The 14860-nt window shown below is 36.9% G+C and overlaps 2 protein-coding genes across 5 annotated transcripts; both read left to right on the forward strand.

The window, feature by feature from the left end:
* The first annotated feature begins 747 nt into the window (after positions 1-747).
* Positions 748-5978, forward strand: LOC127649623 (troponin I, fast skeletal muscle-like). Of its 2 annotated transcripts, none has more exons than XM_052134841.1 (7): positions 748-826; positions 4126-4156; positions 4267-4303; positions 4383-4511; positions 4705-4794; positions 4946-5122; positions 5695-5978. In XM_052134841.1, the coding sequence occupies exons 2-7, from the start codon at positions 4149-4151 to the stop codon at positions 5782-5784; spliced, it is 531 nt and encodes a 176-aa protein (XP_051990801.1). In that variant the 5' UTR covers positions 748-826; positions 4126-4148; the 3' UTR covers positions 5785-5978. The 2 variants fall into 2 exon arrangements, with proteins under 2 accessions (XP_051990801.1, XP_051990790.1); XM_052134830.1 differs by having other exon boundaries at positions 786-826; positions 4089-4156.
* Positions 5979-10849: 4871 nt separating this feature from the next.
* Positions 10850-14048, forward strand: LOC127649603 (troponin I, fast skeletal muscle-like). Of its 3 annotated transcripts, none has more exons than XM_052134809.1 (7): positions 10850-10898; positions 12005-12053; positions 12417-12453; positions 12565-12693; positions 13102-13191; positions 13299-13475; positions 13657-14048. In XM_052134809.1, the coding sequence occupies exons 2-7, from the start codon at positions 12046-12048 to the stop codon at positions 13744-13746; spliced, it is 531 nt and encodes a 176-aa protein (XP_051990769.1). In that variant the 5' UTR covers positions 10850-10898; positions 12005-12045; the 3' UTR covers positions 13747-14048. The 3 variants fall into 3 exon arrangements, with proteins under 3 accessions (XP_051990769.1, XP_051990777.1, XP_051990762.1); XM_052134817.1 differs by having other exon boundaries at positions 10859-10898; positions 11975-12053; XM_052134802.1 differs by lacking the exon at positions 10850-10898 and adding an exon at positions 11694-11843 and having other exon boundaries at positions 11975-12053.
* Positions 14049-14860: the final 812 nt, after the last annotated feature.

Raw genomic sequence — 14860 nt, forward strand, 5'->3', positions numbered from 1 at the left:
ATGGAAGGAGCAGAATAGCAACACGGAGCAATAGCATACATGACAAATACTACAGATGTGTAGGAATATTTGCTAAACTTTGCTCTGTGTGACTCTGCTTCTAACACTCTACTCTACGTTGATATTTAATTGAGTATTTATGGATCCTGTGTTGACAACTATTATTTAATAGTAATAGTTCCACAATACTGTGTCATTGTTATACACAGCCAATTGTGACCCATACATATTTGAATCACTTTGAAAATAAATTATATTGAATGTTTTTCACAATTTTAGCTACGTGGATCTGTTTCAACCCTGCACAGGTAAAAAAAAAAAAAAGATTTATATTGCATCAAAAATATTCTTTTTGTGACTGATTCTGATCAAATTTGTACTTCATGCCTTCAAAATGGGTCACATCATAATGCTTTTTTTTTTATTTATAGTATTTCCATCCATGAATAATTGGTTTAATTAAAAAGACTGGCGATTTTGATCCACTAATAACATGATTGTTATAGCAGGTGTGAATGTATGAGTATTTCTCTTTAGTGATTTATGCTTTCTAGAGCCCTATAACTCATTTAGGATAGAGAGTTAAGTAAATATGTAATAAAATAAGAATAACAATCTTGAAAGCAAAGGTTATTTATATTTGTGAAACTGGGAGGGGATGGCTGACTTTCTGCAGCTTGAAGGCTCATTGGTCTGTGCTTTACACCAATTCCAAAAAGAGTTTAAGACTTTTGCTGAGCCATCAAAGAATGCTATCAAAACCCTCTTTCAGTACGGAGGCCACACACAGTTCCTGGTCTGTTCTGTTACCCAGATTTTCATAAAGGTGAGATGATGTCAGACCTATTACACACTACTTTCTCAAATCTTTTAAAAATGGTGTACGTAACTTACTTAAGTACTTAATGGTGTACATGATTTTGGGATGAGTTTTATGAGGACTGTTTGGATGAGGTTTATGACAATGTGGCATTTGCAAACTGCATGGATGTGTTTTTGAGGATTATATGGATGTGTTTTATTAGAACTGAGTTAGTGCGTGATTCAAAGGAATGTGTTCAGTCATTTGTAAGCTAAGTTTATTATGAAAAATAGAAATTTTGAAAACTTTGTATTCTAGAAATATTTACGAGACGTTTGTGCTGCCACTGTTAGTGCATTTTAGAGAAATAATTTACAGTCTTCAGTATAAAATACTTTTAGCATCCTCTTGCGTGCATGATTTAAGAGTATGCGAGGTGTTGCAGCAAGTGTTGGGAGTAGTCTTTTATCAGATACTTTTACCAAGGGTTATGTGCCTTGCTCATTAACACAGTGGTTATGTATCATCGATAGTGAGACAGAGAGGAGAAAAATGGATGGTAAAAATGTATTTCCTTTTCATGTGCAGTGCTGGAATCTCATATTGAGTTTTGAATTCCTGCAAAATATCAAGATAATGTCAAGACAACCTAATATGGGTGATGTGGCAGAGTTGAGGGAACACTATGCGCTAACATTTCAATAACCCTGAAATCCGAGGCTTCAGTCAGTCCATCACTCAGCTCAACACTACAGCAACGTTCCAGTTTTAGATCTTGAGGAATTCTGGAAATTAGTGATGGGTCGTTCGCAAACGAGTCGGATCTAAGAGCCGGCTCTTGTAGGTGAACATTGGGAGCCGGCTCGCATATTAGAAGAGCTGAATCTATTTATAAAAATATAAAATATAATTAAGATATGAACAATCAAAAGATTTAAATGAATAGAATAAACTAATTCAAAGAACGACAAAATAAATCTAATAATATAGTCCTAAATGCTCAAGCGCACACACATTCGTTATGACTGTCTGCTCAGACTAACAGCCTCACTTGTTGTTCCTGTCAATCAGACACGCAGTGTCAACCAATGGGACAAAGACTAAGAAACTAAAGATTCTAATGAATCAACGTCTCAACCTCTTTGCCTGGGATACCATACTTTGGATCATTTTACACACAGATCAGCTTTCTGCTTCACTCATATTTATGTCACACACAGCTAAATAATATAGGCAACACATACCTATGTATACACACACTAACTGTATACAGCTGTCAGTTGATATCATTTTTCTACTGTGCTTGCAAAACAGCACTGTATTAATATTCCTTTCTATAGCCCTGACCCAAAGTATAAAACTTCTGCAATCGATTCAGCCTGAACCGCTTAACATTCATACACCTTTCAAACATTCTTTTGTAGATAATTCCTGCTTTATGTTTGCTGTCTTTTTAGTTTTAGTCAACTTTATTCTGTACATTGTTTGGAAATTTAAGATTGATGTTTGAAAATCTCCCTTTGGCTTACATTTTGAATGTGAAACATTGTATCTCTGTAACAGACAGTGAAGACACCATTGTAATATTTACAGACTAAATTGTTATTGTGGTCTTTTTTAATGTTACATCTATTTATTTACACTGCAAAGACAGCACAGATCCAGAATTTCATTTAGACACAACCAAATCTTAAAAGGCTAACCTAAAACGAACGCTATTCTTTTGTGGCTTTGCAAGCACTGTTAGTTATTTCCTTTAGGAAATGCAAATGTAGTTTTTTTCCTCCAACAAGGTTACAACAGGATTCATTGTATTAATCCATTAGCTAAAACATTTATAAATAAACAGAAAAAACAACAACTGGTTGATATCCTTGTATGTGATGGTTGGGGTGTTCTCTGTGTGCTATGAATGAGTGTGTAATATAGTGTGGAGGATTGGCAGCGATTGAGATCTGTGAGTGAAAGTTTTATAGCTGCAGTTTACAGTGTTTATAGTAGTTACTTTTGAGAGCAGTACTCAGTGGCTGTAACTGAGTAAGAGGTGTGATCAGGGCTGTTGCTACTGTGGTGAAAGGTGGTAACAATTCTAGGGGCACACAGGTCCAGGGGGCCCCACAACTAATTCTAAACAGTTGTGGTACTAGTATACTAGTATAGTTTATAGTAAATGGGCCCAGAGCAATATAGAGTCAGGGGGGCCAGAATACCTTGGTGTATCCTGGGTGTGATCCCTGGTGAATGCAGCAGAGAGCAGAGAGGAGTTTTGGTTTCTGCATGTAGAGGGCAGCACTGTAACCAGGAGTAGTTGTTTGGTTTCTGCATGTAGAGGGCAACACTGTGACCAGGAGTAGTTTTTTTGTTTTCTGCATGTAGAGGGCAGCACTGTGACCAGGAGTAGTTTTTTTGGTTTCTGCATGTAGAGGGCAGCACTGTGACCAGGAGTAGTTTTTTGGTTTCTGCATGTAGAGGGCAGCACTGTGACCAGGAGTAGTTTTTTGGTTTCTGCATGTAGAGGGCAGCACTGTGACCAGGAGTAGTTTTTTTGGTTTCTGCATGTAGAGGGCAGCACTGTGACCAGGAGTAGTTTTTTTGGTTTCTGCATGTAGAGGGCAGCACTGTGACCAGGAGTAGTTTTTTGGTTTCTGCATGTAGAGGGCAGCACTGTGACCAGGAGTAGTTTTTTGGTTTCTGCATGTAGAGGGCAGCACTGTGACCAGGAGTAGTTTTTTGGTTTCTGCATGTAGAGGGCAGCACTGTGACCAGGAGTAGTTTTTTGGTTTCTGCATGTAGAGGGCAGCACTGTGACCAGGAGTAGTTTTTTGGTTTCTGCATGTAGAGGGCAGCACTGTGACCAGGAGTAGTTTTTTTGGTTTCTGCATGTAGAGGGCAGCACTGTGACCAGGAGTAGTTGTTTGGTTTCTGCATGTAGAGGGCAGCACTGTGACCAGGAGTAGTTTTTTTGGTTTCTGCATGTAGAGGGCAGCACTGTGACCAGGAGTAGTTTTGTCAGGTTATTTTTCTGCAACAGTAATTGATTTGGGCTGAAATTATCCTACTTTTTGTAATCCAGCTCCTTCTTCAGGGCTTTCTGTAGGCATCAGTCTAACATACTCACCAAAAAACAAACATGTGTAGCCAAATAGATTTGTCATCTGCTCAACGTGTGTGACATGAAACAATGTTTCTAACTCATCTATCATTTAAGAAAATCTAACATATGTCATTTTAGTGTAGAGTGTGCAAACTCTGATTTATTAGCTGTATCTCTTTATCATTTCTATAGGGAAGTCTCTCCACATTTTCTATATTTCCTTTAACAGAACACAAAACAAAGTCTGTCACCATGTCTGAGTAAGTCTGTAAACTTAACTGGAAATCTCACAAACACGAATACACACCAATACACAACTCTAAACCTAAATGATTGAAATATTTTTTCTTTCTTCTAAAACTCATGGCAGAAAAAAGATGACCTCAAGCCGCCGGCATAATCTCAAGGTAAACTAAAGCATTTAAGTCTGCTCTACTGGATTGTGTGCTTTGGTTGCCCATGTCACTTGTTTATTGTTTGTTGTAGAGTTTGGTGCTGGCAATAGCAAAGGACCTTCTGATAGCTGAGGAAAAGCAGGCAGTAGAGGATAGAATTCAATATATGGAAGAGAAATGCCCTGAAGTCTCTCTGCCAGGCTCTGTGCAAGAACTACAGGTGCGCACGCACACACACACACACACACACACACACACACACACACAGACACACACACACACGTGTCCTTGCAAAGTAACCACTTGTGTAGGTTTATTCACATTACCGACAATGTTTGACAACCAGAAAGTGGCTTATTGTCCAAATCATTTTTGAAGCCATTGTATGTGAATGTTTTCTCCTCTGTGTTTAGGATCTGTGCAAACAGCTCCATCAGAAGATCGATACGGTGGATGAGGAGAGATATGACATGGCTGCCAAAGTAGCTAAGAGTGACAAAGAGGTTTGTTATCCAGAGTTTGTTTCTGTAATTTCCAAGAGCAGACTGGCTATAGAGAGACGTTTTCTATTTCTATGTAAATATGTTCTATGCTCATTCCGCTTCACATTTTGTGAGTGTGATTTTCATCAAATGGCATTGTGTGTTTCTGTAGATTGATGATCTGAAGATAAAGGTTCAGGACCTGAAAGGTAAATTCAAGAAACCTGCTCTGAAGAAAGTGCGCATGTCTGCTGATGCCATGCTGCAGGCACTGCTGGGCTCCAAACACAAGGTGTCCATGGACCTGAGAGCCAACCTCAAACAAGTCAAGAAGGAGGTCAAGGAGGAGGTAAGCGCACTACTGCAGTCAATAAACCCACACACACTTTAAAGTTTTACCACACAAAAAATTAGGCAGAGGATATTCCACTCTCATGATTTCAATTCCAAGACTGGAAACCTCACCTGCCAAACATAGGCAAACACATTTGGATACTAGGGAGATATATGGCTAGGTGTCAAACAGAGAAGTGAGATGTGGAGACAATAGTCCATTTATGCAAGTGTGTTTTCTCTAGCAGAGTGTTTGTATGTCGATTACATGTAGTTCAATAGAATCTTAAATTAGAATATATTTTTTTTACCCCAAATCTAAAATTTCACTTGCATATTTTTGTAAAAGCTGTTAGGTATACAAGTAAAACCAAACTGATGTACATTCAGGCAAGGGTCTACTCTGTAAAATGAAAGTAGATTTGAACCTATTAAAATGAAAGTTTTAATATTATCAGGACAAGTATATTTTTACTTAATTACTTAATTAGTCAAATAATCAGTGTTAAAAATCAGGCCACAAAGCAGTACAGTGTTAGTGTAGCATTCACTCTAATGTCAAAATATGAATACTGTGTCTTGTTTCAGGATAAGGAGGCTGTGGGTGACTGGCGTAAGAACATTGAGGATAAGGCTGGCATGGGCGGCAGGAAGAAGATGTTTGAATCCGAGGCTTAAACCGGCAGCCGTTTCAGTTTTGGAGCTGTTGTTTTCTGATGGACTTTCTGTTGTTGCTGCTGCACGCTTTGCTGTCAAAAGGTGCTTTTGCATCCAAACTAAACATTCACCAAACCAGAAGTAACTAGACTCATCGTTAACATTCAGTCATGTACAACATGAAGGACTCCTGGACTCACCTTTGCAAATAAACATGGGAAAAGAAACTGGCGTCATCTGGTCTGGTCATTCCTCATGTTCCTTATTCTATCTGATCATTTCTCACATTCCATCATGATTCTCACCCTGCTAACTAAATCAATCATCCTCATGCCATTTATCATGGCCTACTGCAACACCATTATCTCTTTATTATTACTAACAGAAATATTTATGTTACATTTTTCATCAGCAGGTTTTACATCACATCACATCACTGAACTAATCTAATCAATTGTGTAGCTTTACCATATATACAAACACACAATGACACACACTTGTTTCCTTAGAATGGGATCTTCAGAATTTCTAAATGGGGTACCGTACCATAGATGTCAACTTATTTTTCATAAAGCTAATTATAGTTGCTATAGACTAATGCAAACTCTAAAATAATAATTTTATGCATTTTTAGAATAAACACTAAGTATTATTTAATGGATCGTTTGCCCAACTGAGGATGTTCCAAAAATGCCCTCAAAGGGAGGTTTTATCAGATTAAGCTCATGTCTGGTAACAACTTGATTTACAGTAGTACATTAGTAGTTACTAAAGTAGTTACATTTTGGTCTGTTCTCACCAAAACAAATCATATCGCTTCAGAAGACATTGATTAAACCACATGAGTCGTATGGATTCCTTTTATGCCATATTTATGTCCTTTTTGGGGTTTGGAAGTGAATTGCATTGTGCGGATATATTCGCATTATATCTCCATCAAAATATCTTTGTTTGCTTTCTGCCGAAGAAAGAAAATCATAGCGTCTGAGATGACATAAGGGTAAGTAAATGATGAGACCATTTTTGGGTGAACTATTCCATCAAATTTTCTTTCCAATCTGATCTCTTCTGCTGTCCTTTTTCTTTCTCTATATTTAACTCCACTGAATAGAAAATAGTGAGCTTAATACTTTTCTCTCAGTCCATTTCTCTTTCTAAATCTGAGGAGAACTGTGGTGTAAATGAAGCATATTTGTGTGCACTCTGCTTATTACATCTAAGCAGTACTATTGTTTGAATATTAAAATGGTTACAGGGTGCTGATTACCCATAGAAAACTCTGAAATGTGACTGATAGGACCTGTGGGGCAAGTGACTAGAACAAAAGTGTGTGTGTGTGTGTGTGTGTGTGTTTGTAAAACCATGTTTATACTACATTGTGGGGACCAAATGTCCCCACAAGGATAGTAAAACCTGAAAAAAAACTACCTTGTGAGGACCAGCCAGCGATCCCCATGAGGGAAATGGCTTATTATACATACTAAACAATGTTTTTTTGAAAATGTAAAAATACAAAAAGGTTTCTTTGAGGGTTAGGTTTAAGGGTAAGGTTATGGTTAGGGGATAGAAATTATCGTTTGATTTGTATAAAATCCATAAAATGCTTGGAAGTCTATGGAGAGTCCCCAAAATGAGATAAAAACATGGTTTGTGTATGTTTGTGTGTGTGTGTGTGTGTGTGTGTGTGTGTGTGTGTGTGTGTGTGTGTGTGTGTGTATAAAAATGTACTGAGATGTAAGTGATTTATGGTATACTGACAGAAAACTGTTCAAATAAGTGCTAAAAAACTATACAACTTTTTTATATGCCACATATGGCCTGTTTCTTTCATTCTCACTGAAAGTCTCCCTGACATTTATTTTAAAACATGTGTTACACACACAGAAGAGGCTGTTTTCTGGTGGCACATATAATTTTTATTGCTGTCACACACTGTAAGATCTGCAAATCCAACAAAGACAACAGTAAATTAATTTCTGTATCACAGTGTTGAAATAGTTGGCAGTGTGACTTCTTCATGTGAACAAGTGAAACCACCCCGCGGCTCCCCACTGTCCCCTAGTGTCACCCGCCAGTATACACAGGTTTAAGTGATGATAACAGACAGCTATACTCAATAAATGTTAACCAGCAATACATAATAACAATAACACATATGAATAACAATACATAGGAGTATTTGAATCTATATGACTACACATGCATATATGAAATTCAAGCTACCTCTGCCAACAGTTTCATTGTGAAAACTTCAGTGGCATCACAATGCTTTCCCAAAAATCAGCTCAGCTCAGCTCAGCTCAGAATAACAGAATTCTGGTTTTAAGTCTATTTTCCAAATAAATATGCTTTCTGAATAAAATTCAGATTAGCTGTACACTGATTTGAAGTTACCTCACCAGCAAGAGTGAGTTAGGTCATTGAGTCCAGGTGGTCAATTTCACAAGTAAAACTTCTCTGACCAGACTTTAAATGTGCTGAATCTAATTAGCTCCATGTCTTGGCAGAGTACAGACACTGCCTCTCTTGGAACAGCACCTGTCTAGTTGGTCTGTTTCATCTCTGTATCTCAGCATCAGTCTCTGTCACACTAGCATAGAAATACCTAAAAATGTTGTTTGTTGATTCAGGCATCTGAGAGCCAACATTAAATGTGTCAAGAAGGAAGTCAATGAAGATTTAAAGCAGAGGCATCTATTAAAGGGATTTGAAGCCAGAACATTGTGATCAGATTCTACTAACCTCTTAGCTATCTGACAGGCCCGTGTGTGGATCCAAGAGCTGGACGGTCTGGACATGGTGAATGGACTAAAATCAACTCTACTTTAAGAGCCTTTCTCTCAAAGAACACAGGCTTACTGTGAAAGGTACACATGGGAGAGTACTACAATCCCTGTGCAATGAGCAAACAAGAAGGTAGAATAAGTCGGGCTAAACAGCAACACATGTCAGTGGCAATGATTAAATAAATAAATGCACGTAGGCCTATAGCTATGACCTAAGAATTATTTAAAGCAGTAGTTCCCAAACTTTTTACTGCGCTGGCACGAGTCACATGAAAGACCCTTTATGTGTATAAATATCAGTCACTTTGCACATTAATTATTGCTCTTCTTAATAAAAAAAGTGAGCGATTATGGTTTCAAAATGGCGAATTTGGATCCATGAAATTATATATTTTTTTTCATGCATTTATTTATTTTGTGGAATTTTATAATTTTCCACTGCACATCTGACAATCTTTCACGACACTCTAGTGTGCCGTGGCACAGTGGTTGGGAAACACTGCTCTAACGCATAGATCAAATTCACACAAGTTCATTTGAAAATATGTCTGTTTAACACAATTATTTTAACAATTCCCTTATATTAAATATGTTATATTTGTACATGTTTCGTACATGTTATATTAGTCATATACACACTGAATAAATGGCTTACCGATTGAGATGCACGGTATGCAAGAATAGCAGTTGGTTCTGTGCCTGGAATTGCGCATCATTGTCGGCCGAATTCGAGCATTAAGTATCTGTGCAATTGCTCAGCTCAAGGGGCTTTTTATGTCACATTTGACACTGTTAGAAAGGTTGAGCTCATTTGCTGAAAAAAACATCATGCAATGATGTAAAAACAGGTCTCTACCTTGCGAGCAGATGTGGTCGAAAATGACTGAGTGTGAAAACTATTTGGTGCTGCTGAAAGTCTGACACCGGTCATCAAAGCTTCTGAACTTATTCCATCAGAATCAAAACTCCCTATGCATCTAACCTTAAATACAAATTACGTTTTAAACTGCGAAAAAAACTTTTAAAAAAAACTCAACTAAAATCGTGGACGACTGACATGTGTGAGTCTGGTAAAACAGTAAAGTATTTTACTTTCTATCACTTAGCTACGTCACCTAGCACTGGGCTGGGCTGACGAAAAAATAAACTTGTGTGTAAACTTCGTGTCTTATCGTTTTCAGGGTTATGAGTATCAGAAGGTCAATAACAGTGGGTGTAACAAGCCTTTCAAAGTAGTATAACTTCTTTAACAGTGACCTTCTCTCCATTTTATATATGGATTAAAATTAAGTAAACATTTTTACTGGCAACTTCATCTGCAAGAGTTAAAAAGAAATCTCTTACTGTACCTAGCTCAGCTTGTGCTTAGATTAAAATCCAACACAAAGAAAATGTTCAAATGAAAATGGAAGTAAACTAGTGGAAAAATTATATACAAGGGACATTTAATGATTCTTTTAATGATTCAGTGAATAATTTAAAGATTTTATAGTTTTTGTTTTGTTTCATTATGCATTCAATGTTTATTTGAATATTGAAATATTTATTTAATAATTACATTTTGAGTCATTTGGACCTCCATAACGGATTGACCAATTTACCACTTCATAATTGAATGATTTATGATTCATAATTTCCACAATATTCACTTAGAACAGACAAAAACAATTAACTGTATAATCTTCTCAAGGAGACCTGCCAACATTCAGAGGAGTTTGTAGAAATATTGAAATAGTGCATTATTATGGCAATTCTAAAAATATTTGTGATGTTTATAAAAGTCTGCAGTATGTGTAGAGGGTTGAAGGTTTGAGTTACCTTTTTTTATTTTTGCTTAACACTGTTGTTAGCACAGGTGGGAAAACACACAGATTCCAGTAACAGCAGTGATACAGTTACATCATTATGGTGAGGTTACAGTAAGTCTCATTTAGCAATTTAATGAGGGTTAAATTTGTACATATCTTGCAGTTACAGTAACTGCTGATAGAGAAAGAATGTAGGTTTAGCATTAATTCGTAGTAATTATTTATACAAAACCAACAGAAGACTATGGTATGTCCCATTTTGATAGCTGAGCTGCTTTGTGTGTATGTGTGTGTGTGTGTGTGTGTGTGTGTGTGTGTGTGTGTGTGTGTGTGTGTGTGTGTGTGTGCGTGCATGTGCTTGTCTGGTGATTGTTGAGGAGAGCAGGTGTTGAGAATTGAAATCTCATTGGCTTAAGGAAAGATCTGTTTCCTTAAAGAGAATGGAGAAGCCATTTGGGAAGACTATATAAACCCATTTAATGACATAGCCTCACACGCTTTACCTCTAATCCCATCAGACCTCCCTGCTGCACACTGAAAGGTACATCTATTTATTATTCTGTCCATTTCTGAGAGCTGCAAAAGTACTGGGGTTTATCACTCTAACATTAGAGCATGTAACAGATCTCAATAACAGGCAAAGTTTGTACACATGCTGAGCAGACAGCACATCAAACTAATACTGGGCAATTCTCCCTGATAATTGGCTATGATAGTTGTACATCAGTTCTGTCTGGAGGAAGTATTGTTTGATCATATTGAACATGCATGCTTGAGGGATTATTGGGGTATACATTTTATCACCCTGTTGTCTCATGAGATATTAATTCAGAAACAATTATATTGATTTCACTAGAGAATATTGTGAGATTTATAAATGTGTAAGCATGTACACACTGGTCAGCTGGAATATGTAATTATTAAACCAGCCTTTTGTGCATATTTTTGGTATTGTTTGGAAAATTTGGTGTATAATTATTTCAATGTAAAATATATGAAGACTTGAATATTTTCACAGAATCACTATATTCTATATTCTGTAGAGAAATGTATAACATGTATATAATCTCTATATTCTACATAATAGAATATATTCTCAGATCTCTTTAAGCATCTCTAGGTGCAACTTTCTAGTTTCACTTCATCAGCGCTTTTTATCCATATAAATCACTTTTATTATAAAATGGCTGATGATATATCCATAGTGAATTTTTATATAATGACATTTTGCTCCAACTCAGTCCAAAATGCTTTTTTAGCCCTAATATTTTTTTTTTGTAAGACAAACTTCAGAAAGCATGTCTGCCATTGAGGGTTTCAGCTGTTGTGTCTGGAAGCTGAGGAGATTCCTCAAGAGGCAGCATGTTGTCTCCCAGCTGTCTAGATCTCCTATTTTGGGTGTGTGTGACCTCCTGCCACCTACAAAGGAACTCCAAAAAAGAGCACAAGCCAACTGTTCCTCAAAGTCAAACCCTTAAACACTTTTGTGGGTATTGGCACTCTCACACACATATGCATCCTTCAAAGACCCTTTATCGGTCACACACACACACACTATCCTTGGCCAAATTTAGACCTGCTGATGACTGAAGGCAAATTGTTTTCATTTGATTGAAGGCAACAAAACTCCTCTTCCTCCACCCACAGGCGTCTTTACCTTCACGGGGTCTCCACAAAAAACGTCCAAGATGTCTGAGTAAGTATTGGTTACATCATGATCTTTATGTGGTATGAAAGTGTGAGAAGCCACATATGCGCAAAATACTACATACATTAATACTCGGAGTGAATGACAGCATCACTCAATTCTGCACTTTTCAACTCCACTAATAAGTTTAGCATCAACAAGCTGCAAATTGGTAATAACTGAGCATTCTTTTTTTTTTTTTATTACAATGGCTCATACTAGAGAACTAATCCATACAATTCTTTAAAAGGCCTGATACATTATCTGGAGTGCATCATAATCTCTCTGTTTCACCCATTATAATCATCATAACAATCAGTGGGCTGATGAAATGTTCTGTGCTCACTGTTTACAAACTTCTAATTATGACAGAAAAAAGATGACATCCAGCCGTAGGCACAATCTGAAGGTGAGGTCATCTCTTTCTTCATGAGCACTGGCCTGATATTCTGAGCCATGAGCCGTCAATGACTCACTTACTGAATACTGTCTGTGCTACTTCTCTGTCTTTGTGCTGCAGAGTTTGTTGCTTCAGATTGCTCACGGGATTTTGGAGGAAGAAGCAGCTAATTCAGAACAAGAAAAACAGAGATACATGCAGGAGAACTGCTCTGCTCTCTCGCTGCAGGGAAACATGCAGGAACTACTGGTAAAGATGCACAGAATCACACTTTCTTCAGTGGAACACAAAAGGAGATGTTATGCAGAATTACAGCCTCAGTCACCATTCACTTTCATTGTATGAAATAATGCCTAACATCTCCTTTTGTATTCCAAAACATGGTAAGTAAATTATGACAGAATTGCCATTTTTGGATAAACTACTGTGTCCCTTTAAACTAAGAATTTATTACAGATACCAACCAATAAAAAAATTAAAATAAAATTTGGATACACCATCTTATTCCGTTACAGTTATTGCTGAGTGACTTATAACATGCAAGAGTACAGCTGAATGTGTGATAACACAAATTTCAGTAAGTATTTGTATAACACAGTATAACTGAATGAATAACTGTCAGTGTATATGTGTCTGGTTGTGTCTTTGTGTGTAAAGGAACTGTGTAAGAAATTGCACCAGCAGATTGATATCGTTGATGAACAAAGATACGATATGGAGAGCAAAGTGTCTAAGTCAGACAAAGAGGTACTTCAGGCAGTACAATTTTATCCTTCAGGTCTTACAAAAATATATTTCATTTCTATGTTGGGTATTCTTTTTCAAAAGCGTCTCTTTTTCCTTGATCTATTGAGATTGATGATCTGAAGATAAAGGTTCAGGACCTGAAAGGTAAATTCAAGAAGCCTGTTTTGAAGAAAGTACGCATGTCTGCTGATGCCATGCTGCAGGCACTGCTGGGCTCCAAACACAAGGTGTCCCTGGACCTGAGAGCCAACCTCAAACAAGTCAAGAAGGAAGTCAAGGAGGAGGCGAGTGCACACTATTACCCTTTCAATGTCTGTCTGTCTGTCTGTCTATCTTAGCACTTAATTAATATAGAGACTTTTAAAACAGTGCAAGGGAGTCAAACGGTAAACCTGTGTCATAAGATATTGAAGTACAGGAAAAGGCTTTTAGTAAAATAAAATTCTGCTTTTTCTGCCACCACAGGAGAAGGAGTCTGTAGGTGATTGGCGTAAGAACATCGAGGATAAGGCTGGTATGGATGGCAGGAAGAAGATGTTCGAGTCTGAGGCATAAATCTCTTTCACTCCAACATTTTCCCATTTCATGAATTATTGGGCTAGTTTGTACTAATGTTTGTAGTTTTCAGGGTTTTAGATAGATAAAACATGTGGTAATAATATATATGATGTGATGTTAGAGTGTTACAGAAGGTATTTATGAATGGGGAGTGTTGTTGTATGTGAGGGTTGGATAATTTGTTAAAGATTAATCTGATTTGGGGTCTTAGCCATTAGAATCTAATAAATTGACAGTAAAACCGATTTTAAGACTTTAAGGCATTACGAGAGGAGTTTGCTGGAAAAATAAAATGCAAATCAAAGAATCAAAATGTTGTTCTGTTGTTTTTACACAAAACATGAAATACTCTTTTCCAGGTACCTATCACATTGATTAATTACGTTTAAAAACTAAATTAAATTCCCAAATATCTGTTTCTGAATTTTTCAATGGAAGGAAGGAAGGAAAGAAGAAAGAAGAAAGGAGGGAAGGGAATTATGGATGGAAGAAAGGAGGGAGAGAGGGAGGGAGTGAGGGAAGGAATTAAGAAAAGAATGAAAGGTAGATATATGGTGGAAATGAAGGAACGATAAAGAGATGGAAAGGAAGATTTAAGGTATACAGTAATGGTTTAGAACCCATGAAATGCATTGTATTTTCTTCCCTCTTCAGTTTGAAGTGTGTTATTTAAAGAAATTATAGTGGAAGCCATTTAATTCTGACAATAATTTTGTATACATCCTTCAAATAAACAGACACTCCTTTAACATACTTTAATACAATAATCTGCTGAAGCCATCAAAGCCAGAAAAATTACACATCTTCAAATAATGCCCTCTGATATTTATATTGTTTTGACTCACCAGTGTGTAGTGGTTGTTATAATAATTACTTTAATAATTCTTTTATTATTCCTATCATTTTACTAAGACTATGATTCACATTTAGGTTTGAATCATAATGGAGAATTATACATCCATTCACTTATCACGTTATAACCTTTGGCAACAGGAAAACTGTGCATATACTTATTCTGCAGCGAGACACAATCTAAAGTGAGTGTCTGACAACACACAGACTGTTAGCAGTTCTGCAACGCTATTGTTTTGGTGCGTGTGTGTGTGTGTGT

Source organism: Xyrauchen texanus, chromosome 1 (genome assembly GCF_025860055.1).
Source record: "Xyrauchen texanus isolate HMW12.3.18 chromosome 1, RBS_HiC_50CHRs, whole genome shotgun sequence".
Classification (NCBI taxonomy): Eukaryota; Metazoa; Chordata; class Actinopteri; order Cypriniformes; family Catostomidae; genus Xyrauchen; species Xyrauchen texanus.